The sequence below is a fragment of the Nerophis lumbriciformis genome, linkage group LG31 (assembly GCF_033978685.3).
Source record: "Nerophis lumbriciformis linkage group LG31, RoL_Nlum_v2.1, whole genome shotgun sequence".
Classification (NCBI taxonomy): domain Eukaryota; kingdom Metazoa; phylum Chordata; class Actinopteri; order Syngnathiformes; family Syngnathidae; genus Nerophis; species Nerophis lumbriciformis.
Window position 1 is genome coordinate 30,045,001 of NC_084578.2, and position 27,818 is coordinate 30,072,818.

Consider the following 27,818-nt stretch of genomic DNA (forward strand, 5'->3'; position numbering starts at 1 on the left):
CAAGAAACAAAGAAAAAAAACAACTACCAGACAGCACTTTATCATTAGTTTTTAAGCCAAAATACGTCCATTCTCCCTCTTCTATCTCCAAACTGTTTCAACTTGAAAGTGCTGTGTGCATTTTGACTCGTGACATGCGCCTCGTCTCATATTACAAGCAGCGTCACCACTGCGCGCCTTCATGTCCATGAAAAATAAAAGTGCCAGTATTTTTCAAAAGCAGCATAGTACCTTTTTTAATTAATAAATACTGCCATACTCTATTAGTACCGGTATACCCAACAATCCAATTTGTAGCAGCGCTCATACCTGTGTATTACTTGACATAATGTATTTTGTACAACCTCCTGACATTTGTTTTCAGTCTATTTCTTAAGTCATGCATTTTCTTGGGAGACATTGTTTAATTAGCATTTTGTTTTGTACAATTGCAGAGCTTTCAAGATCAACGAGCTGAAGACCGAAGTCACGAACAGGCTTGCAATGCTAGAGAAAAGAGTAGAGTGTAAGTTTTATTTCTATACGTTTGACCAATGAATTATTCAGGTATGATATCAGATATTTGACCTACTACACAACATTAACAAGCAATAGGTGAAGTGTGTACACAAATCAAGTATTGTACTCAACAAAATGTATTTCTGGTAAAAATGGTAAATTACCTTATCTTATCTGTCAGGTATGAAGAAATTTAAAGTTAGTAGTTTGCAGATGACACAACTGTGGTAACTATTGGAAATAGTGGACAGATGAACAGATGGTTTGATAAAAAAAAATCTATTATTGCCAACAAATTTAATGAAAACACATTTGTAGGCGTCATAATTGATAAAAAAGAGCTGCCAATTTCACAATAAATATCAGCAACATAAAATATATATTATAATATATATATATATATATATATATATATATATATAATGGCTAGAAGCGATTTAACTCTGAACACTGAATAAACAAAATGTGTTTTAGACCACAAATCATTCAACACACTTACTGAATGGTTTTACGTACCGGTAGATATGAGGAAATCCTTTTTGAAAACACTACAATCACAGACTATACTGCAAAAAAGCGACAATTAGGATAAACCATAATGTTACTTATGGAGAACAAACAAAAACTGTGGTACCTCAGGATACAAGTTTAATTGGTTCTTTGACGCAGCTCGTACCTAATAAAAAAATTGGGAAACACCAACATTGAAATGAATTATAATCAATGTTATGGGTGACATGGTGTAACCTGACTTTTAAATGAAAAACAATTTTGTGTAAAAACATTATAATAGAATGCAGTACAAACAACGAAAACAATTACAGTAGTTTTATGAAGTAACATAATAATAATGTAAAGCATTGGAGAGTGGACTTCTACAGTATCTCTTTCCAGCTGTTTCTCAGTCAAACACACCATCAGCAGCTCCTCCATATTTTCATTAATGAATGTCCGCCGTCTAGATAATATTGTATTATATATCGACTCATTCTGCTTCAGTATGATGCAGACTAGAAGTGGTACGCTCTAACTACCTCAACAAGTTAGCTAACTACATATTCGGTCATGTTTTGGATTATTTATATCATTAATTCAATGAATATAATTTACTTCTTCTTCTCAGAACTGTACTTCACACTCACTTTCTTTGTTTTAATGGATTGGGGAAAACAACGTTTTCTCCATCTCTAGCTATAAGCTAATGCTAGCAAGTGAGACCGGATGTTAAGGGCGGATCTTATGGTGTTCACTGTGACATTCTCTACAACAACCAGTGGTGGGTCGGCTTGTAATCCCAATTTTTGCTTGCAACCTAAAGCATAACAATTAGCCGAGAGACAGCTCGTATCCCGAGCTACCACTATTTAAACCACAAATATTGAAATGTACTAATCCAGTAGTTTTTCTAAGAACTAAAATAAGCAACAACCTGCTCTCTGATAATAAAATATAGATGTACCAATAGAGGATGTACCAATTCAAGGAAAAACCGTGTATAAAACCTTTGCTCTAAAAATGTTAACATATAAATCTGTGGGGTAAAATGAAGCGGACTGAGTGGAGAACCCAAACAACATACTAATATGAGCCATTCTAGGAAACGAGCATATTTTTTTACAAGGAGGAAGCAGAATGCTGAATAATTATATATCTTTTGGTCCTGAATTGAATAATGTATTGTTATTTTTTTTAATGTATTTTTTATTATTTAGTATTCTTTCATTTATCATACAATGTTTCTGTCAATATTTACTCTCATTCTTTCATTATGTAATAACTAGTGCTGTAAAAGTTTGTTTTTTTAAAAATCAAATTATGATTTAAATTAAGTTTAAAAATACACCAATATTAGACAAAAATGCAATTTTTTGCGTTGATCTGATCACTGACCGTATAACAATCCGATAATCATCTGGGGTTAAGGTAAAGGAGCATGTGCTGTCAAAATAAATTGTGTGATTACCGTAATCATTTTTTATCATTAATCACATGAGTTAACTGGTTATTTTTGACAGCCCTAGTAATAACATATCTGTTTATTTATTACTTTCGCCAGGATGTTATGAGATAGCCGGGGGTTTGTCTATTAATGTTTTTGTTAGTTAGCATCATAATCTAAAATTGGTTGGATATTGATAAAACTTTAACGAAATGTCAGAAATCGGATAAAAACAAGTGATTGAATTTTGGGCCTGATCCGGATCATTTGTATACAATACAAGCTTCATATTCTGTGTGCGTGTGTGTATGTGTGTGTGCGCGCTGCAGAGACAAAGATAGTAGATGACTAACATTTCTGTGACCCCGCTTTAGATAGCTCAAAAAGTTATTTGAATATTTTGATGAAACTTGTAGGAAATGTCAGAAACAGGAGAGAGAACAACTAAATTAAACAGATTGTGTTTTCTCTCAAATATGTCTGTCACATTGCTCATGGTAAATGTATTCCTCAGTTGAAAATAACTCAACTTGACACAGATTGTTGACATTTTTTTTTGTGAAGTAACATTTTTTGTATTGTAAAAAACGGCTCACGTCAGATTTTTCATCACCGTTTTAAAGCTAAGTATTGTCATGTCTGTTGATCATGTTTTGTTTAAGTCATGTTCTGTTTGGTTTTTGGACACTTTGTTCCTGCTTATTCACTCTTGTTTTGTCACCATAGCAACCATTAGTTTTCACCTGTCATGTCACGCACCTGTCTCACACTTTGCACTCACACACCTGTTGTTAATCATGTCTGTGTTTTTTAAGCTTTTCATTTTCTGTTGGTCGGCCTGGCGACATCACATTCATGCTCTGCACTCTTGACGCACTCCTGACACTCTGTTTCATGTTCATAGTCCATGCTGCCCTGTTCACGTCATCGCAAGTAAGTTTTGTGGATTAATGCCACAGTAAGTGTCTTTTGTTTTTTTGTCCATAGTTCTGCCATTGTGCGAGTTTTTGTTTTTATAGCCAAGTTTTGTACTTTCGCCCTTGTGCGCGCCTTTTGTTTATTCCTTTTTTTGAGTGTTAAAATTAAATATGTACTCACCTTCACGCCGTGTCCGGTCCAAATCCTTTGCACCTCGGGAAAACAATCCACGCCAAAGTCTCTGTCAAGACATGACAGTTGAAAACTAATGGTTGCTATGGTGACAAAACAAGAGTGAAAAAGCAGGAACTAAGTGTCCAAAAACCAAACAGAACATGACTTAAACAAAACATGATCACAGACATGACAGTTATCAGCGATATTTTTCAAGCTATGCTTTCTACTAATTCATTGAAGAAATATAGTAAGTTGAATTGTACTTTTTGACATTTTATTACTCTAATACCATTTGTTATATGAATTTTAATGGCAAAAAAATAAGCTAACTTACCTGACACCTGCTATTTTATGTAATCTATATTCTGGGATAGTCACATGATTGTCACATGAGCACCACTCCAAAATGTTGACAAGTCCAGCACAAAGCATATAGAACACATTTTAACATTTAAAGTGTGCCACCATGGTTTCTTATTGGTTCAATTCAGGTCAATACGGTACATCAATAATATCAGTAATTACTATTAATTATTATTCTATGTTACAGGAGAAGAACAAGTAGTAGTGATGGGTTGATGAGGCGTCATGAAGCGTTTCGACACATTGCAAAACTGTATTGATACTGTGTCGATACTGTGTCACTAAATACTGACATCTGCTGGACATTAAAAATCCCTACAGGCAACCTATGGACCGACTCAACTGACACTGATTTTATGACCTAGTACAGGGGTCACCAACCTTTTTGAAACCAAAAACTACTTCTTGGGTACTGATTAATGCGAAGGGCTACCAGTTTGATACACACTTAAATAAATAAATATATTGTCATTTGTAAGTTACACGTACCGGTAAGTGTGATTTAAACAAGAATAGCTAAATAAATAAATGTATATATATATATATAAAAATGGGTATTTCTGTCTGTCATTCCGTCGTACATTTTGTTTCCCTTTTACGGAAGGTTTTTTTGTAGAGAATAAATGATGAAAAAAACCACTTAATTGAACGGTTTAAAAGAGGAGAAAACAAGAAAAAATTTAAAATAACATTTTGAAACATAGTTTATCTTCAATTTCGACTCTTTATAATTCAAAATTCAACCGACAAAAAGAAGAGAAAAACTAGCTTATTTGAATCTTTTTGAAAAAATTTAAAAAAGAATTTATGGAACATCATTAGTAATTTTTCCTGATTAAGATAAATTTTAGAATTTTGATGACATGTTTTAAATTGGTTAAAATCCAATCTGCACTTTGTTAGAATATTTAACAAAGACAAATCAGTATTTCTTCTAGATTTTCCAGAACAAAAATTTTAAAAGAAATTCAAAATACTTTGAAATAAGATTTAAATTTGATTCTACAGATTTTCCAGATTTGCCAGAATATTTTTTTTTTAATTTTAATCATAGCAAGTTTGAAGAAATATTTCACAAATATTCTTCGTCGAAAAAACAGAAGCTAAAATATGTATTATTCTTTACAATAAAAAATAAATAAATTTACTTAAACATTGATTTAAATTGTCAGGAAAGAAGAGGAAGAAATTTAAAAGGTAAAAAGGTATATTTGTTTCAAAATCCTAAAATAATTTTTAAGGTTGTATTTTTTCTCTAAAATTGTATTTCTAAAAGTAATAAGAAGCAAAGTAAAAAATAAATGAATTGATTTAAACAAGTGAAGACCCATCCATCCATTCATTTTCTACCGCTTATTCCAAGTGAAGACCAAGTCTTTAAAATATTTTCTTGGATTTTCAAATTCTATTTGAGTTTTGTCTCTTTTAGAATTAAAAATGTCGAGCAAAGCGAGACCAGCTTGCTAGTAAATAAATAAAATTTAAAAAAATAGAGGCAGCTCACTGGTAAGTGCTGCTCTTTGAGCTATTTTTAGAACAGCACAGCGGGCGACTGATCTGGTCCTTACGGGCTACCTGGTGACCGCGGGCACCGCGTTGGTGACCCCTGCCCTAGTATATACAATAATATAAACCAAGTCATTGTATTTCATTTAGGATTATTTCATATCTTCATTTAAATAAAAATATATTTTTATCATTTTTAGATACAGTCAATAAATAATGTGAACATGTATCATTACATGGAAATCTAAGAGAACGTGTTGTGGATGATTGTGGACTGGGAATTTTTTTAATTTTATTTTTTACACATTTAAAAAAAAAAAAAAAAAAAGTTTTTCCGACGTATTACATTTTAGACGATTTCTCTTCTTAGTTATTATTTCACCGGCTGTAGAAAAGAGCCGCTCACAGGGCACAGAGGAGGCGTCAGTGCGACACAGTTCGCGTATTGGTCACGTGACCAAAACAGCTCATGATCGGTCACGTGACTTTCTAAAAGCGGTACACGCACCGACACAGGGTTTTGCTCTATGAGCTCGACGCATGCGCCGATGCATCGGTGTTGCCGGACCCATCACTAACAAGTAGTATTATGTTAATTTCTTTATTGCAGTGCTGCAGATCTAGAAACTTTATGATGTCGTGTATTAGATAAGTTGAAACTACATAGATGATGTGGTCCACTTACCCACATAATACTGTATGAGCTTGTGCTCCTATTAGAACTTATTGAACATTGACCCCTATTGGTTAATAGTAAAGCGTGACTTACTTGGCTTCCGCACACTTCACAAATAAGTCTTCAGTCCCAGACCTTCAATTTTGCTGCAGTCTTTTTACCCCTGGAAGGAAGGTACATTATAACATTAGCATTTCAATTCGGCTTACATATTTCAGAAATGCTACGCAATTTCTCCTGATATTGCTTACTCAAGTAATAATTAAAGGTGCAGCAACTTAGATGTTCCTAATCACTCAGTCATTACACAAAATATGACTCAAATGTCTAGTTTTTAGCTCCCATGCAAAGCGTCTTCACATCAGCCATTGCCTAGTTACCTGGTCGCTATGGCAACATTGTGGCACCCACACATGAATCTATCCTCTCATCACTTGGTCGCTATGGTCACCTTTGCGAATGCGAGCTTGAAGTGCTGTTGTAGCTGACCTCTACACTGCCATATTAGATAGAGGAGTGGAGACATGTTTCCTTTTGGGTACTGGAGTCTCCTTTTCAAGTGTTCCTCTGCATATTCTGAATCTAAAAAGTGTATTCATTTATGATACTGTATATTGGATTCATTTGTTTTGTGCCGTAACACAAAGCAAAAATGTTCAGTTAGCTTAGCATATATTTATCAGTCCCTAGTGACTCTCTCCAATATGACGCAATTCAATTCATAAGTATCTAGATTTAATCTAACCTCCCGATTCGATTTGATGCATAATTATGCAATCTGGTACCGTTCCTGTTTAAAGTTGGGATGCAACTGTTTATTATGCATTGATTAATTTCACAACAAAAATGTATACAATTGTTTTCTGTTGTATAAAATCATGGATACATTCCTTAGAGATTTTGATTTGTTATGTATTACTGTTGGAAATATCACTCTTCAAATAATATTATGATAACAGTACAACATAATAAATCTCAACAAAAAGCATTAATAGTAAATACATTTGTAAATTAATTAATTATATTATTTATATAAGACTTATAAAGTCAATGCTGTTGCTACCAACTGTCAACCATGCCTATTTATTGATTTTTCATCATTTTATCATTATTCATGTAGGTTATGCTGTGTTAGTAAAAACTTGAATGCACATAATTAGATTCCATGGTATAGTGCTATCTCAGCTGCATTCGGCTGGTAGAAAATGGATGGATGGATGGATGGTATAGTGCTGTTATTCTACAATGTTATGTTAGTGTTTTATATGTTCTATATTGACTTACAATGCCTGTAGTTTATTCAACATTGACAGGAAGAAGCATTCACTAATGTTAAAAAGTCACTGAATGACAGGATAACTTTTGCTGTTCGTTTACACTGAACTGACTCAACACAAAGCTACTGATTGTAAGTGACACATTTTATATTTAACTTAAATCTTCATTAAGTCACTTGCGACTAACATCATTTACCTCAGTTATTATGTCTTTTTTTTTGGAGTCAGAAAAGTTTGATACTTTGTCTTGCTGACATTTTTAAGCTAATGCAGCATGCTAGCATGTCTCTCGATAGGTGCAAATAAGCACGTGTGCAACGGATGCCGGCCAATGGGGCTGGGCCATGTGTACGTTGGTAAACCTCATTTCCTGACAACCTCAAGAGCAGTGCTGGCTCTCGGGTTGATAGCTCAGTGTTTTAGCTCGGTAGCTAGCACGCTCGTTAATCATGTCATGCTCGTTTGAGTCTCTGGCGAACCAGAAAGCAGGGACTGAACCATGCGGGTTACACGTGCACCGATGGTGTAACTTTGTTTTCATTCTGTGCAGGTTGTGCTGAAAATAACGTTCCAGTAGGGGTGTAACGATTGATCAAAACATCAATATATCGATTTATGTTTCTAAATTTCAAGTATATCGATCTGTGTTCTGCAAGTTTGCCTTCAAAGAAATAGGTATTGATCGATACTAGAAAAAGGAAAACATTGGGTTTGAGAACAACAGACTTTATATAAAGTTTAGCTCTTATAATAATAAAGATGTTAAACGTTGGCGGATATCTATGGTGGCCGAGAAAGGTCATAACAAACGCCACAAGACAATAATGTACTATATGTGACATGTGTGTCTGTGTGCCCTTAAGAAAAGGTGCTATTGTGTGTGACATGTGCGAGAGTCCGGCGAGTTTGGGTGTCTCTATGTTCAGTGCTTAAACGTGAGCTGTGGCGGACAGCAGCTCTTGTGTGTTTTGACTCCTTGAGTTTGTTACCGCTTGTTAAAGGGAAACTGCACTTTTTGGGAATTTTGCCTATTGTTCACAATCATTATTAGACAAAAACACTCATGTCTTTTATTTTTTATTTTTTTAGGATTCTAAAATGCGGCTAGCAGGAGCCACAGTTGCAGCCTTCAAAGTCCTCTTAAACAATTTGAAAACCCTCCATCAATGTTTTATATACACACTGAAAGTATATACTGTATATATAATGTAGTAACATACAATGCAATCACAACAATATGTAATTTGTTCAATATTTATTTGGTCATTTTATGCTTGTTAGAAAAACCTAATTGCGTTTTTTTTCTCCAAAATTGGTACTCGATTTGCAATTTTATATTTTATACATAAAAATGCATAAAACTGCAAAAATAATGAGTGAAGCTAGTAATACATGTTAGTTTTAAACTGTCAATCAACATATTATTGTCTAAAGGTGCCACACATTAAAACAATATGCAATAATCTACTTTAAAAAATATTTGGCTTTTCGCAGACAGAGCTTTTGTCAACATCATGCTCTTTAACTGAAGAAATATTCAATTAGTACTATACGGTGATTATAATGTCATGTAATCATAATATATGCAAGTAACCATTTAAAAGGATATACCGTATTTTTCAGAGTATAAGTCACTCCGGAGTATAAGTCACACCGGCCGAAAATGCATAATAAAGAAGGGAAAAAACTAGGGATGTCCAATAATAGCTTTTTGCCGATATCCGATATTCCGATATTGTCCAACTCTTTAATTACCGATACCGATATCAACCGATACTGATATATACAGTCGTGGAATCAACACATTCTTATGCCTAATTTGGACAACCAGGTATGGTGAAGACAAGGTCCTTTTTTAAAATATTAATCAAATAAAATAAGATAAATAAATTAAAAACATTTTCTTGAATAAAAAAGAAAGTAAAACAATATAAAAACAGTTACATAGAAACTAGTAATTAATGAAAATGAGTAAAATTAACTGTTAAAGGTTAGTACTATTAGTGGACTAGCAACACGCACAGTCATGTGTGCTTACGGACTGTATCCCTTGCAGACTGTATTGATATATCCATCCATCCATTTTCTACCGCTTAATCCCTTCAGAGTCGCGGGGGGCGCTGGAGCCTATCTCAGATATATATTGATATATAATGTAGGAACCAGAATATTAATAAAAGAAAGAAACAACCCTTTTGTGTGAATGAGTGTAAATAGGGGAGGGAGTTTTTTTGGGTTGGTGCACTAATTGTAAGTGTAAAAACAAAAAAAAAAAAAAACGATACCGATAATTAAAAAAACGATACCGATAAATTCCGATATTACATTTTATACCTTTATCGACATCTCTAGAAAAACATATATAAGTCGCACTGGAGTATAAGTCGCATTTTTGGGGGAAATTTATTTGGTAAAACCCAACACCAAGAATAGACATTTGAAAGGCAATTTAAAATAAATAAAGAATAGTGAACAACAGGCTGAATAAATGTACGTTATATGATGCATAAATAACCAACTGAGAACGTGCCTGGTATGTTGACGTAACATATTATGGTAAGAGTCATTCAAATAACTATAACATATAGAACATGCTATACGTTTACCAAACAATCTGTCACTCCTAATCGCTAAATCCCATGACATCTTATACGTCTAGTCTCTTACGTGAATGAGCTAAATAATATTATTTGATATTCTTTTACGGTAATAAGTTAATAATTTCACACATAAGTCGCTCCTGAGTATAAGTCGCACCCCCGGCCAAACTATGAAAAAAACTGCGACTTATAGTCCGAAAAATACGGTAAACGTATTTCTCATTACTGTAGAATTGTTTACCATTGTACTGTCATTGGAAGGTAAATTACTTTATCCTAAATGAATAAACAAAGAAAATGGACTCATTTCTGTAAGCAAAAATGAACCTAAATAGATATTAAAGTGTGTTTTTTTTTCCCAGATGGAAAAATTAGGTTGGACGTTGTCTTTTTGTTTATTGCTATCACATGATCGCAACGGCATTTTTGCTCATTGGTCCGTGTAGATGGGCTCATATCACCCATCCGATTTGAAGCTGAAATATTCCCACATCGGGATATTTGATTTTATCATCTTTTTCCTACTAATTTGCGTTAGTTTGCAGCACTTCTCACCGCTCTCTCTGCACTGTTTGTGTGTCGGCGCCGCCGCCCTACTTTCGTCTCCGCCGTGACAAAGATTGTTGATGACTGAAAAGAGCAATGCACATGCATAATATCCATTTATATCGAGTGAGGAGGACAGAAACACACGGTTTAGCATAGGGCTGGGCGATATATCGATATACTCGATATATCGCGGGTTTGTCTCTGTGCGATATAGAAAATGACTATATCGTGATATTCAAGTATACGTCCTCACGCAGTTGCTTTTAGCTGCGGGCATTACACTACAGGCGTTTCTCACTCTTTCTTGTCTCTCCTTCTCACAGAGACATAAAACTAGCGCACCTTCTTACATACGTCACATACAACGTCATATGCTCTCGCGGCATGGTAACGTTAGCTGTGATGCTAATGGAGTGGTGCGAGTGGTAATACGAGAGAAAGAAGGTGCGAATCTGGTAACAAATGAAGGAAGAATTAATTACCAAGAAAAACAGCAAGGGGTCCATCGTCTGGCGGTGGTTTAGCTTCAAGTGGGAATATGTCGAACATACAACCGTAATTTGTCAAGTATGTGGCAAAAGCGTACAAAAAGTAGCAGCTCTACTAATGTAGCATCATTTGAAAAGTCACCTGCTAGAGAATGAAGAGTGCTTGAAACTCTGCATGTCAACATCTCCGTTTGGTGCCACACCAACAAAATGCCGAAGCAACCATTTCCACATCAACACCGTATGAAAAAAATAGTCAACAACAGAAGGAGATAACGTCCGCAGGAACCTACCACATAGCGAAGGACATACACTATTAGATTTCCTATTATGCAGCTCATTTTTATTTGAAAGTTATTCTAGTGTGTGAATGTGAGTGTGAATGTTGTCTGTCTATCTGTGTTGGCCCTGTGATGAGGTGGTGACTTGTCCATGGTGTACCCCGCCTTCCGCCCGATTGTAGCTGAGATCGGCTCCAGCGACCCCGAAGGGACTAAGCGGTAGAAAATGGATGGATGGATGGATGGATGGATGAAATATCTTGTGTGACATCATGCACAAAAGTGCACTTTATTTGTTTTAAACTATTGTAGTGGCGTTCTGTACAAAAAGTGCACTTTAATTTATTGTTGTTTTGATATGTCATCTTAGTGACATCATGCACAAAAGTGCACTTTATTTGTTTTAAACTATTGTAGTGGCGTTCTGTACAAAAAGTACACTGTAATTTAGTGTTGTTTTGATATGTCATCTTAATGACATCATGCACAAAAGTGCACTAATAGTTTGTTTTAAAATGTCTCTGACAATCTTGCACTTTCTGTTTTGGAAATGACATGAATGTTTGTGCCACTGCTTAATAACTCTTTAATAAATACAGCTTTGGTAAATTTACTAAGTTGTGATTTCCCTCTCTGCATGAAAGTTTACAATGAGCATATATTAATGCAGTATGAAGAAGAATGTTTTAATGTAGACACAGAATCACATACTGCTGTGATTATATGCATCAAGTGTTCATTCAAGGCTAAGGCAAAATATCCAGATATATATCGTGTATCATGACATGGCCTAAAAATATCAAGATATTAATAAAAGGCCATATCGCCCAGCCCTAGTTTAGCGGAGCCTTTGCGATTAAACAACCGTGACATTTTTAATCTGACTTAAAAGTAAACCCGGTTAATTGTTGCATCCCTAGTTTAAAGTAGCCTTTCATTTTACGTTATAAATGATCCTAGGTCATTTTAATAAATCTGGCATGGTTTATATTCAATTAAATATACTTTACAAAATAAATATTTGGGTTGCTTTTGACATGACATACAAAACCATGTCAATATATTTATTACTGTACTTAAACCCTCTCACAATCAAAACAGACATATTATTCAGTTTTTCACTTTTGGCACAAATCGCCTTCATCTTTGACTTTATTGTAAAGCTATGGCATGTATTTGTTGGTAAAATGATGTTGACTTGGTGTCTTATAAAGGGTCTTCCAATGTATTTATTATCACTTCCTGCATAACACTGAACAGTCTCAGGTCTTTAACAATGAAACAGGCTATTAAAGACGTTATGACCTTGACTCGAGCTAAGTTTTGCTTGAAAGAAGCAAGCGAACGAGCAAGCAAGCGAGAGAGAGAAAAAGAGAGACAGCTTCCAGCAGCGTAGTAGATCTATCCATTTTTTTAACATATAGATCGATCCAGGGTCTTGTGTACCAATGCAATTACAGCTGTTAAATAGAACCTATCTCTGATTCATAATGGTTATTTGTTACATCCCTACCTGGATTTTACTGTCTTTATTGTGATTGTTTCGATCTAAAAAGCCTGATTTCACTGCAGCTTAAAAAAACAGTTTGGACAAAAATGTAAATGTTTAAAGAGGTATTATTTTTAAATCTACATTTGAAACATTTTCTTGTGGTATACACAACATTTATTGGTGGTTCTTTGGTCAAAATGTTGCATTAATGTTGTTTTACAGAGCATCTTTAAACTGCTTTCTGACTGTCGCAGTAAGCATGTGCCGCTTTATGAGCGGTCATAGACTATGTTTACATTCCAGGCCAAAGTGTACCAAATCAGATTTTTTCCAGCTGACTGTTTTGATTACAAGTAAAATATGATCTTTTTCAGACTCAATTATAAAAGCGCACAGGCCCCAATGTGTCCTCAGTGTGGCTATAATGTGACCTCGATGTGGCCTCGACGTCACAAGCATGCACATAAAGAGAAAACAAAGGAAGTTGACCAGATTCCGTAAATGAACAAGGAAGTACTATTACTATCCATTCATCCATCCATCTTCCCCGCTTATCCGAGGTCGGGTCGCGGGGGCAGCAGCCTAAGCAGGGAAGCCCAGACTGCCACTTCGTCCAGCTCCTCCCGGGGGAACCCCAGGCGTTCCCAGGACAGCCGGGAGACATAGTCTTCCCAACGTGTCCTGGGTCTTCCCCGTGGCCTCCTACCGGTCGGACCAAATGGTCAGAATGGCCCGAACCACCTCATCTGGCTTCCCTCTACTATTACTACTACTACTAATAATTTGCAAAATAAAAGCCACCATACCTTAAAAAATAGTTTTTTACATGGAAACAAATTAAAGTACGTAATATAATGTATAAATGGATACAGTATATAGGGTAATATATTTCGAAGGGTTCTAATCTTTTTATGGCTGCTAAGTAGAGGAGACAGCGTGGATCTTTGATCTATCTATTTTTCAACTCAGTTACGTAACGTTCGTGTTGGAGGAGTTGTGAATGAATGAAATATGAAATCTGTGTTGCAGTCCGCAGGTGTACCTAATGTTGTGGCCCAGCGGCGACTGCAGCACGGATTTCATATTTCATTCATTCACAACTCCTCCAACATGAACATTATTGTTTTTGCACTTTTGGCTTCTTATTAAATAACTTTTTTAAATAAATTCAATCTTGCACGTGGAAACTTTAAGTGTAGGCTTTAGTTGATATAACACTCCCGTCAGGGGGTGCATTATCCGGCACAACACCTGGCATATCAGCGCAACACTCCTTAATAAACTCTCCGTCAGAAAACGCCTTTCTTTTTCTGGCGATTTTGTGAGAAATGACGAAACTTGTCCTGACGGCTGCATTCTGGGGGGGTGAAATATGGCAAAAAGTCCTTGTTGGGTTTGCAGTTTTACCATCAACGCGTCAGCCTCCCTTGCGCGCGCTTCATCGGACAGATTCCGGTATTTTTCCTCGTGCTTTGTCATGTAGTGGCGATTCAAATGATATTCTTTCAACACAGCAAGCTGTGTACCACACATTAAGCACACGGCTTTACCTTTCATTTATGTAAAGAAATACTTGGCAGTCCATGTCTTGTTGAAAACACGCCATTCGTCATCAACTTTTCTCTTTTTAGCTCTCATCACTTGTCGCTGTACACCTTCACTCACAGGTTACACCCGGACATAAGCCCATAAATAACACTTTTCAAAATAAAAGCAGCACAGTTGTATTGCGCGCACGACATAGATGTTTTTTAAACTTTAATTTGTAATTTGTGATTGCCGCTGTTCACATTCACTCACGCGCATACGTCCACACGGAAGTAATACAAATAACGCTTTTCAAAACAAAAGCAGCACCGTTGTATTGCACACTCGACATAGATACTTTTTAAAATTTATTTTGCAATTTATAATTGGCCTCACGCGGGCCGGACAGGGACGCACAAAGGGCCAGATGTGGCCCGCGGGCCGCAGAGTGCCCAGGTCTGGTATACGCTGTCCATATATAAGGTCTTACACTTGACAGTGCATGGCACAACACAAACCAACCATGAAGTCAAAGGAATTGTTTGTAGACCTCTGAGACAGGATTGTCTCGTGGCAGAAATCTGGGGAAGGGTACAGAAAAATATCTGCTGCCTTGAAGGTCCCAATGAGCACAGTGGCCTCCGTCATCTGTAAATGGAGGAAGTTCTGAACCACCACGACTCTCCCTAGAGATGTGCCGGCCGTCTAAACTAAATGATCGGTGGAGAAGGGCCGTACTCAGCAAGGTGACCAAGAACCCGATAGTCACTCTGTCAGAGCTACAGCATTTCTCTGTGGAGAGAGGAGAACCTACCAGAAGGACGACCATGTCTGCAGCAATCCACCCAACAGGCCTGTATGATAGAGTGGCTTGACGGAAGTAGTAAAAAGCACATGGCAGCCTGCCTGGAGTTTGCCAAAATGCACTTGAAAGACTATCAAACCATAAGAAACAAAATTCTCTTTTATGATGAGACAAAGATTGAACTCTTTGGCTTGAATGCCAGGCATCATGTTTGGAGGAAAACAGGCACAGATTATCACCAGGTCAGTATAATCCCTACAGTGAAGCACGGTGGTGGCAGGAACTGGGACACTAGTAGGGATGAAGATGAATGCAGCAATGTCCAAAGACATCCTGGATAAAAACCTGCTCCAAAGCGCTCTTGAACTCAGACTGGGGCAACAGTTGATCTTTCAGCGGGACAACGACCCTAAGCGCACAACCAAAATATAAAAAGAATGACTTCAGGACAACTCTGTAAATGTCCTTTCGTGGCCCAGCCAGAGCCCACACTGGTATCCAACTAAACATCACTGGAGAGATCTAAAAATGGCTGTGCACCGACACTTCACATCCAGCCTTATTGAGCCTTAGAGGTGCTGCAAAGAGGAATAGGCGAAACTGCTCAAAGGTAGGTGTGCCAAGCTTGTGGCCTTGTAAAAAAAATGAAGGCTGTAATTGCTGCTAAAAGGTGCATCAACAAAGTGTTGAGCAAAGGCTGTTAATACCTAGATGATATATTTTTTATACATTTGCAAAAAAGCTCAAAAACATTTTTCACATTGTCATTGTGGGTATTGTGTGTAGAATTTTGAGGACAAAAATGAATTTATTCCATTTTAGAAAAATTCTGTAACATAAAGCGTGGAAAATGCGATGTGCTGTGAATAGTTCTAGATGCGATGTATGTTGATATTTTACATTACCCAGAAGACTTAGCGCTGCAGGCGGAATTCAGAAGAGGGTCTGAGATACAAGTGAGTAGAGTGTTGTGCCATTAGTTAATATATTGTTACAAATTGCTGTTCTTTGTTTACAAAATAAGTAAACTGCTCAGAGACGAATCAAATTGGCAAAAATGACATTGATTGGCTATAATGTGCAGGGATTAGTAGAAATGTTGTGAATTTGCAGCATCATAAATACCTGGAGGGTCAGATTGATCGACGTTGGATTGGTTTTAGCTTCTTTAATGCCCAGGAATTACAATTAAAATATTGTAATGGCTAATAAAAACTGATTTTTTTCTTTTGTGGGCAAGGCAGCAAGCAGCATCATATAAGGACAGAATATGGTAGGGTAGGATAGGATGGGATAGATTTTATTTATCCCACAATGGGGAAATTGTTTTTGTAGTGCAGGTACAAAAAGTCCACAAAAAATAAGGTAAAAAAAACCCTTATGAAAACAAGAGAGAAACATCAAAGAACACTAAAGACATGAGACATTGGAAAGAGCACAGAGCTGATGCAACCAGCTGCCACTAGAGCAGCACCATTTCTACATACAGCTACTAAAATAAATCACACCCAAAAACCTAAAATTTTACAGAAAATAATACATATTGCGCACATACGATTGCACCATGCATAGACAAACAACAATACAAAACGACGCCATTTCAACACCCACATACTGTACACCACGGTGGCCTCTGCAGTTCCGCATTGTCAGTCAGTAATACCAATAACATGTTTATATGCGTAATGTTTATGCCTATTTTTAGTTGTGGGTCACCTATAGTTTTGCTCCTTATCAACTTCATAGTTACTCAAGTCATAATAAATCTGACTATTTCAAGAAGTGACCTGTTTTTAGTCACAGGGTGTCATCTTCTTCATACATACCAATTATGATCAAGATATTTCCTTGTGGAGCCCAGTTATTAACATTTACATTTTTGTGGCAGATCTTTGAACTACCCAACAAAATTTTCGCCAATTCCTGCCGAAATTCTTTGGTGTAGCCTAAAATCGTTAAATATATATTATTGTCATCCGTCTGATATCCCTGATTTTGATTTGGGCTCATTTTGTCAAAGTCCAGAGGAAGAGTTTGTAAAAATAAGACTTTTTTTTTTGAATCTCAAAATAGCCAACTTTCTGTTTCTGCGTCGTATCATGATCTAGCCAAATGTCATGAAAATATGTGAAACTACGGGCAAATGTATTCAAAATGTATAGGGAATTCTACTGAGTCAGTTTTGGGGCTCTTATTCTGGACCACTGAATTTCAAAATTGTCACCAGGCCTGATGCACTTCCAAATTTACATTTTCATGAATTTTAAGGCCAAAAAAAATGTGAGGAGATGCTGAGACTAACAATAATAATAGCAAGTAACTAACAATTAACTAATTATCTACAGTAAAAGGTCATTCATTAGTCAAAAAGTGTTTCATGCTGCTAAATGTCCTACTGTGTCTGTCTCTAGTGGAAGGAATGAAGGTGGTGGAGATAGAGAAATGCCGTAGTGACATCAAGAAGCTCCGTGAGGAGATGGCATCCAGAACCAACAGGTAACAGTAAAAACAAACACTTGCTTCTGTCAAAACCTCATCCATCCTGATTAGCACATTTCACATTTCAAACAAACCCTGGTGCGTTTGCTGTGCTAGTGCAGTTTGTTTGTTTAATAATCAGTTCATGCTCATAGACTTAGACTATTCTGACCAATGTAAGTCTATGAGCATGAACTTGTGAAGCCTGCTCGGATGAGAGGTGAAACGTCTTCAAAGACAAACAGACAAACTGAACAGTCAAGTTGCGATCGATTGAATGCTTTGAGAATGCAATGACCTGGATGAATGAGAACATATTATATATACTGTACAGCATAGGGGGCAGCATGGTGGAACAGGGGTTAGTGCATGTGCCTCACAATACGAAGGTCCTGAGTTCAATCCTGGGCTCGGGATCTTTCTGTGCAAGATGTCCTCCCCAACCTGGAGATGGCCCTCCACGCCTTCCCGGGCGAGAACCATGGACTCGGACTTGGAGGTGCTGATTCTCATCCCAGTCGCTTCACACTCGGCTGCGAACCGATCCAGTTAGAGCTGAAGAGCCTGGCCAGTTGAAGCCATCAGGACCACATCATCTGCAAAAAGCAGAGACCTAATCCTGCAGCCACCAAACCGGATCCCCTCAACGCCCTGACTGCGCCTAGAAATTCTGTCCATAAAAGTTATGAACAGAATCGGTGACAAAGGGCTGCCTTGGTGGAGTCCAACCCTCACTGGAAACGGGTCCGACTTACTGCCGGCAATGCGGACCAAGCTCTGACACTGATCATACAGGGAGCGGACCGCCACAATCAGACAGTCCGATACCCCATACTCTCTGAGCACTCCCCACAGGACTTCCCGGGTTACACGGTCGAATGCCTTCTCCAAGTCCACAAAGCACATGTAGACTGGTTGGGCAAACTCCCATGCACCCTCAAGGACCCTGCCGAGAGTATAGAGCTGGTCTACCGTTCCACGACCAGGACGAAAACCACACTGTTCCTCCTGGATCCGAGGTTCGACTATCTGGCGTAGCCTCCTCTCCAGTACACCTGAATAGACTTTACCGGGAAGGCTGAGGAGTGTGATCCCAGGATAGTTGGAACACACCCTCCGGTTCCCCTTCTTAAAGAGAGGAACCACCACCCCGGTCTGCCAATCCAGAGGAACCGCCCCCGATGTCCACGCGATTTTGTAGAGTCTTGTCAACCAATGTTTTAGTTCCTTATAAATCACTAATACACGCCGCCATGGCGGCAAATAAACTACGTTTCTTACAAGTATCATCCTTGCAGGACGAGGAATAGCTAAACATGCTTTACAACACACCGTAGGAGGATACAATAGCTAACCGCTGACAGCAAGCTAGCACTCCTCAATGTAAACAAATGCCATATGTGGATCCATACAAACATCGACTGTAACGATACCAAGTACAAGAGTCGTACATAGTCGATACTAAAATGATTTCGTCTTTTTTTTATTTTTTTTATCACAACATTTTTTGTCTTTTTTTTTATTGTTTATAAACCCATGAAATACGTCCCTGGACATAGGTGAACTTTAATTATGACCAATGTATGACCTTGTAACTACTTGGTATTGGGTTTGAGCAAAATGTGTTGCATCACCCAACACTTATGTCAAGTATCAAACAACAGAAGAATAAGTGATTATGACATTTTAACAGAAGTGTAGATAGAACATGTTAAAACAGAAAGTGATCAGATATTGTAGATTTATAATCCATCATAACTTTGACAAAATAATACAATGGGAAATGACGTAATATGTTGCTGCATATGTCAGCAGCCAAATTAGGAGCCTTTGTTTGCTTACTTACTACTAAAAGAGAAGTTGTCTAGCTCGTATGTTCACTATCTTATAAAGCCAACACTGAAAGTGTTTTGTGGTCCCCTTTATTTTGAAAAGTTCCAAAAGGTATCGAAATACAAAACCAGTGAAGTTGGCACGTTGTGTAATTTGTGATCAAAAATAGAATACAATGATTTGCAAATCCTTTTCAACTTGTATTCAATTGAATTTACTGCAAAGACAAGATATTTAATGTTCGAACTGAGAAAATAAATTTGTTTTGCAAATAATCATTAACTTAGAATTTAATAGCAGCAACACATTGCAAAAAAGTGGGCACAGGGGCATTTGTACCACCGTGTTACATGACCTTTCCTTTTAACAATATTAAGTAAACGTTTGGGAACTGAGGAGACCAATTTTTGATGCTTCTCAGGTGGAATTCTTTCCCATTCTTGCTTGATGTACAGCTTAAGTTGTTCAACAGTCCGGGGGTCTCCGTTGTGGTATTTTAGGCTTCGTAATGCGCCACACATTTTCAATGGGAGACAGGTCTGGACTACAGGCAGGCCAGTCTAGTACCCACACTCTTTTACTTTGAAGCCACGCTGTTGTAACAGGTGGCTTGGCATTGTCTTGCTGAAATAAGCAGGGGCGTCCATGATAACGTTGCTTGGATGGCAACATATGTTGCTCCAAAACCTGTATGTACCTTTCAGCATTAATGGTGCCTTCACAGATGTGTAAGTTACCCATGCCTTGGGCACTAATACACCCCCATACCATCACAGATGCTGGCTTTTCAACTTTGCGCCTATAACAATCCGGATGGTTCTTTTCCTCTTTGTTCTGGAGGACACAACGTCCACAGTTTCCAAAAACAATTTGAAATGTGGACTCATCAGACCACAAAACACTTTTCCACTTTGCATCAGTCCATCTTAGAAGAGCTTGGGCCCAGCGTTTCTGGGTGTTGTTGATATATGGCTTTTGCTTTGCATAGTAGAGTTTTAACTTGCACTTACAGATGTAGCGACGAACTGTACTTACTGACAGTGGTTTTCTGAAGTGTTCCTGAGCCCATGTGGTGATATCCTTTACACACTGATGTTGGTTTTTGATGCAGTACCGCCTGAGGGATCGAAGGTCGCTTACGTGCAGTGATTTCTCCAGATTCTCTGAATCTTTTGATGATATTACGGACCGTAGATCGTGAAATCCCAAAATTCCTTGCAAAAGCTCGTTGAGAAATATTGTTCTTAAACTGTTCGACAATTTGCTCACGCATTTGTTCACAAAGTGGTGACCCTCGCCCCATCCTTGTTTGTGAATGACTGAGCATTTCATGGCACCCACCTGTTCCCAATTAGCCTGTTCACCTGTGGGATGTTCCAAATACGTGTTTGATGAGCCTTCCTCAACTTTCTCAGTCTTTTTTGCCTCTTGTGCCATCTTTTTTTAAACATGTTGCGGGCATCAAAGTTTTCCAGTTCGAACGTTAAGTATCTTGTCTTTGCAGTCTATTCAATTGAATATAGGTTTAAAAGGATTTGCAAATCATTGTACTTTGTTTTTGTTTACGATTTACACAACGTGCCAACTTCACTGGTTTTGGGGTTTGTAAATATTATGGTTATATATGTGTGTATGTATATATATATATATATATATATATATATATATATATATATATATATATATATATGCATATATATATATATATATGCATATTTGTATATATGTGTATGTATGGAGGTATGTATATGTGTCTGGCTGCGGGGAGTCTATGGGCCTCTCTGGGCGGGGCGTCCCGTCTTTCTGCCCGAGTGGAGTGTGGTCTCTTGTTGGCTTGAGGGCTGACTGTCTCTTGCTTCTCCCTTGCCTTGTCCTCTGCCGGACCCTGGGGGTCCTGTCGTTGCCCGGCCTGACTCCTTGGCGCCGGTGGTCCCTTGTTCCCTGGGCACCGCACCTGCTGTTTTGGATTGGGCTCTCTGGATGGCTGGCACCGTACTTTGGCTCCCTCACACGCTGGGAGACAAATGTAATGTACATACAAATACACATTATTAAATACATACTCACATAGACACAATTATTCATACATGCATACATATATACATACATACATACATACATCTACATCAACAATATGATTTGCCTGATTGGCTGGTCAGGACAAAAAAAAATTAAAAATGCGCTTTTGCAGACAATTTTTAGCTGCACCGTGATCGCAGACCGCTAACAAGCTTATGCTGCTGCATTGCCTCTGAGTTGGTGAAAGTTAATTCTATATTATAAATCATGCATCTCAACTGGATAGTATAAGGTTGTGGCCATAAACAGAGAAGTTGGTCTACTTTGACAGTCGACTTATACCAGAAGATGGCAAGACACGAAAAGATGCTTTTGCGTCACTTTTTTTTTTTTAAACCATTCGTGAGGATTATGATTAATTCTTCATCTAAAAGGGAAAATATGAACAAAAAACATCCCCTCAGTCGGCATCACAGTGAGAGCAGACATTGTAGAGAAAGTGTTTTTTTTATGTTTGTAGTTTTTATTTCTTGTTCAGCACTTAGCAATACTGCTGCATGATGCTTAGTGTTTGTTGTTGAAGGGAAAAGCGAACGCTGTCATGCGTCTGTGAAAATAATATGCCAGCGTATGCTTAAAATGAGCAAAATTCGTAAATATTACATGTTGTTATTTAATGTGCCTGTTACTACTACATCACATATATACTTACAGTATGTATATACTGTAAAACAATGATAGAGGTTTTTGGATGTTTTTCGAGCGCTTTAGAGGTGGAATAGAGCGACTCCAATTAGCTTCTTTTTAACTGACTTTTGCTAGCGTTTATTTACAAGTTAGAATGCAAAAAAAATAAAAACATATATGCTCTTGTCGAACATAAGGATTGTGAGTGATAAACAAAATTCTGAAAATGTGCCGTTCCCCTTTAATTGCCTTACGCTCAATACATAAAGGTTAATTAAATATATGAAGACATGTAAAGTAGGAAATAAATGTTTATATATATATCCAGAAGGCTTAGTTAACGCTGTAGACAAGAAACCAAAGTAGGTTTGAGTGACGCGAGAGGACAACAATTATGCCGTTTTAGCAATAGTTTGTTGATATATTTTTTCACGTTGCTGTTCCTTGACAGTGGACGTACACATTTGAGTGTTGCTCAGAGACTAATTTAAATTGGTGAAAATGACGCTGATTGGCCAAAATGAAGTGAAGGTGCTGGCGTTGGACAAAGATCAGAGGCCGTGCATAATTTGCATAGATTGTTTGAATTTTCCTGAATTGACACTATCGCTGCATTGCACATTCCTGGAGGGACACATATACATTAGCTTTGTGTGTTGTTGGCTAGTGATAGCAATTTGGTGAGCTAACTGTGGCTATTATTAAATGGATAGCCTATTGTAACAACATGATTTCAAATTGTTATTTGCTAAGTGTACATGCCCCTTGCGTGCACGAGACAGCGGTGCGTTGTTTTTTGTTTTGTTTTTTGTTGTTGTACTTGCTACCATGTTCCATCATTCCATCATTTCATGTATATTCTATCCTCTGGACCCCCTGTCAAAAGCTTCTTCTAGCTTATTTGGGGGACCCTTTCACGTACCAACATCTTTAAATGATGATATTTTACTACTATTGTATTTGTTATATGGTATTGTGAATAAACTTGAAACTAAACTAAACTAAACAAGCCCAAACACCAGAAAAAATTGTCGGACCAACAAGCAATTTTAAAAAAATATAAACATTTAGAAAATATATACAGCATGTCCTGTTCAACCACTAATGGTAAGATGAGCTAGCTGGTGGTGTTCTTGATATGTTTTTTTGTTTTGGGTCAAGGTCAAGGTTTATTTATACAGCACCAGAGGCCCTTTTCTAAAGTTTCTGAACTGTTGATTACTGGAACTTCCTAGTTCCTGGAACTATAGGTGTGTGGTTTGTGTTTCCACCGCATTTCACAGTTCAGGGTAGTTTATACAAATCAGGCTGATGACGTATGGAGTAGAGGTTTAGTATATTTCTCCACTGAGACCATGTAAATAAACAGACAATTTTAGGTCAGTTATTTTACTAAAAAGTAAGTAAATTAAATACAAAGCATTAAGTGTTAATAAATAGTCAGGTTTTTGTCCGCAATGTCCAACAGTGAAAAAGTCGTCCTCTCAGTAAATGATGAATTCGGGGGGACGGCGTGGCGAAGTTGGTTGAGTGGCCGTGCCAGCAATCGGAGGGTTGCTGGTTACTGGGGTTCAATCCCCACCTTCTACCATCCTAGTCACGTCCGTTGTGTCCTTGGGCAAGACACTTCACCCCTTGCTCCTGATGGCTGCTGATTAGCGCCTTGCATGGCAGCTCCTGCCATCAGTGTGTGAATGTGTGTGTGAATGGGTGAATGTGGAAATACTGTCAAAGCGCTTTGAGTACCTTGAAGGTAGAAAAGCGCTATACAAGTATAACCCATTTATCATTATCATTATTTATAATTCATGAGGGTCCAATTAGTCCATTTGACTGATCAGTCAGATGCCCCACAAAAATTCCTGTAAGCCGAAAGTTCATTTTGTTCTTCTTTCTCTCCTTTGTCAAGTTTGTTGTAATAGAAATAGACAAAAAAATAAGAAATAAACAAGTCTTCCTCGCATACTTAGTAATGGCAGTCGTGTGTTTGAAAACATTATTAGGACTAGTTTTAGGAACGCCCCCCACTGTGTTCAATCAATCAGCGTGCGACAGCAAAGCCCGCCCTCGAAAAGGTTCCCGGTACCTTCTAAAAGTCCTAACTAGCGTGCAGGAACTCCAGAAAGTCATTAAAGAACTAAATCTACCTGAGTAGTTTTTGGTGGAAACACAGGGGGAACTTTATTTACCCGGGTAAAAGAGGAAAGTTCCTTTAAAAGTTCCTGCGGTGAAAAAGGGCCTAACAAATACTCCAAATGTTAGTGTACATTTTTGGAAATCAAAGGAGTTAGTGTGGACAATGGAACTACAGTATGTTGATTTTAAATGTATAGAATCTCTTATTACTGTTGTAATAAGAGATTCTAGGGGCGGAGCTTTCTACCGATCACCACCTGGTGGTGAGTTGGCTGCGATGGTGGGGGAGGATGCCGGACAGACCTGGCAGGCCCAAACGCATTGTGAGGGTCTGCTGGGAACGTCTGGCAGAGTCTCCCGTCAGAGAGAGTTTCAATTCCCACCTCCGGAAGAACTTTGAACATGTCACGAGGGAGGTGCTGGACATTGAGTCCGAGTGGACCATGTTCCGCACCTCTATTGTCGAGGCGGCTGATTGGAGCTGTGGCCGCAAGGTAGTTGGTGCCTGACGTGGCGGTAATCCTAGAACCCGTTGGTGGACACCGACGGTGAGGGATGCCGTCAAGCTGAAGAAGGAGTCCTATCGGGTTCTTTTGGCTCATAGGACTCCAGAGGCAGTGGACAGGTACCGACAGGCCAAGCGGTGTGCGGCTTCAGTGGTCGCAGAGGCAAAAACTCGGACATGGGAGGAGTTCGGCAAGGCCATGGAAAACGACTTCCGGACGGCTTCGAAGCGATTCTGGACCACCATCCGCCGCCTCAGGAAGGGGAAGCAGTGCACTGTCAACACCGTGTATGGTGCGGCTGGTGTTTTGCTAACCTCGACTGCGGATGTTGTGGATCGGTGGAGGGAATACTTCAAAGACCTCCTCAATCCCACCAACACGTCTTCCTATGAGGAAGCAGTGCCTGGGGAATCTGTGGTGGGCTCTCCTATTTCTGGGGCTGAGGTTGCTGAGGTAGTTAAAAAGCTCCTCGGTGGCAAGGCTCCGGGGGTGGATGAGACCCGCCCGGAGTTTCTTAAGGCTCTGGATGCTGTGGGGATTTCTTGGTTGACAAGACTCTGCAGCATCGCGTGGACATCGGGGGCGGTACCTCTGGATTGGCAGACCGGGGGTGGTGGTTCCTCTCTTTAAGAAGGGGAACCGGAGGGTGTGTTCCAACTATCATGGGATTACACTCCTCAGCCTTCCCGGTAAGGTCTATTCAGGTGTACTGGAGAGAAGGCTACGCCGGATAGTCGAACCTCGGATTCAGGAGGAACAGTGTGGTTTTCGTCCTGGTTGTGGAACTGTGGACCAGCTCTATACTCTCGGCAGGGTCCTTGAGGGTGCATGGGAGTTTGCCCAACCAGTCTACATGTGCTTTGTGGACTTGGAGAAGGCATTTGACCGTGTCCCTCGGGGGGTCCTGTGGGGAGTGCTCAGAGAGTATGGGGTATCGGACTGTCTGATTGTGGCTGTCCGCTCCCTGTACGATCAGTGTCAGAGCTTGGTCCGCATTGCCGGCAGTAAGTCGGACACGTTTCCAGTGAGGGTTGGACTCCACCAAGGCTGCCCTTTGTCACCGATTCTGTTCATAACTTTTATGGACAGAATTTCTAGGCGCAGTCAAGGCGTTGAGGGGATCCGGTTTGGTGGCTGCAGGATTAGGTCTCTGCTTTTTGCAGATGATGTGGTCCTGATGGCTTCATCTGGCCAGGATCTTCAGCTCTCACTGGATCAGTTCGCAGCCGAGTGTGAAGCGACTGGGATGAGAATCAGCACCTCCAAGTCCGAGTCCATGGTTCTGGCCCGGAAAAGGGTGGAGTGCCATCTCCGGGTTGGGGAGGAGACTCTGCCCCAAGTGGAGGAGTTCAAGTACCTAGGAGTCTTGTTCAGGAGTGAGGGAAAAGTGGATCGTGAGATCGACAGGCGGATCGGTGCGGTGTCTTCAGTAATGCGGACGCTGTATCGATCCGTTGTGGTGAAGAAGGAGCTGAGCCGGAAGGCAGAGCTCTCAATTTACCGGTCGATCTACGTTCCCATCCTCACCTATGGTCATGAGCTTTGGGTTATGACCGAAAGGACAAGATCACGGGTACAGGCGGCCGAAATGAGTTCCCTCCGCCGGGTGGCGGGGCTCTCCCTTAGAGATAGGGTGAGAAGCTCTGCCATCCGGGGGCAGCTCAGAGTAAAGCCACTGCTCCTCCACATCGAGAGGAGCCAGATGAGGTGGTTCGGGCATCTGGTCAGGATGCCACCCGAACGCCTCCCTCGGGAGGTGTTTAGGGCACGTCCAACCGATAGGAGGCCACGGGGAAGACCCAGGACACGTTGGGAAGACTATGTCTCCCGGCTGGCCTGGGAACGCCTCGGGATCCCCCGGGAGGAGCTGGACGAAGTGGCTGGGGAGAGGAAAGTCTGGGCTTCCCTGCTTAGGCTGCTGCCCCCGCGACCCGACCTCGGATAAGCGGAAGAAGATGGATGGATGGATGGATGAATCTCTTATTACTGTTGTAGTATTCTTAATATATTTTTCTCACTGAGCTACATTTTTCTATGTTGATTCTGTAGTAACTTCTTCGAAGACATAAAGAAGCTAACTCCTCGCAGGGATGTACCCTCCTATCCCAAGGTAAGCTGCCGCTCACTCTCTGTTCATTAATTTTTCAGTTTGACAGAGAAGTCAAGTTGGAGGCAGTTTTTATTGAAAACTATACAAGTGAGTTCATGGCAAAAATAACATGATCTAAAGACATGTACTGTATACACAGTAGAAATGATGTTGTTTGATAGTACAGTGGAACCTGCTTATGTCCACATGACGAACCATTGCTTGCACATATCTTGTGACTTCTGCCAGATATACTGCTCTCTGACAGATCTTGACAGTAATGTTGCTGTACCACACTGCTGAGTTATAAGGATAAAGTCAATACTACAACACGTCAACATAAACTGCCCATTTTTTGTAGAAATGGCTCTTTTGGCTCTCACATTTTATGTCTACAACCACGGTTAACAAGGGATGTAACGATTAACAGAAGAGTTTAGACAATATACGAGGAAAATTATATAAATTTGGCTATCAATAGAGCTTTTCATATTATTGTTATATCATTTTAGCTGTGTCCCGCAAATTTGACAACGAAAAGCAAACAGCCGCACCCTCAAAGCAATGTAGTTTCCTCGCTAGCGACTAATGTCCCACAGTGCAAAGCCGCTTTTAAGTCAGCAATCCTCGCCTCCATGGCGGCAAATAAACTGAGGGTTCTACATGTATCATTATCATAGGAGGACGAGCAATAGCTAAACATGCTACACTACACACCGTAACAAAATATGCTAACCACTGATCGTGAGTTAGAGCTCTTAAATGTAAATAAAGGTGGGCGGATCGATACATATTTTACAATAATGATACTAGGTATAATATCCGCATGATGTCGATACTACAGTGGTTAGATCAATATTTTTTGTAATGTTTCTCTCGGAGATCTATCTATCTTTTATTGTCAAAAAAATCGTAGTTTTTCTTATTGTTTAAAAACTCAGGAAATATATTCCTGGACACAGGATGACTTTAAG

At 39.1% G+C, this 27,818-nt stretch overlaps 1 protein-coding gene across 5 annotated transcripts in view; it reads left to right on the forward strand.

Moving 5' to 3' along the window:
* Positions 1-27,818, forward strand: part of pde9aa (phosphodiesterase 9aa) — a 144,116-nt gene that overhangs the window by 78,039 nt on the left and 38,259 nt on the right. For all 5 annotated transcript variants that reach the window (XM_061926276.1, XM_061926274.2, XM_061926275.1 and 2 more), the window contains 3 exons: positions 435-505; positions 17,508-17,592; positions 26,805-26,865. In XM_061926276.1, the coding sequence (XP_061782260.1) occupies positions 435-505; positions 17,508-17,592; positions 26,805-26,865 (217 nt within the window). The remainder of the gene's footprint in view (positions 1-434; positions 506-17,507; positions 17,593-26,804; positions 26,866-27,818) is intronic.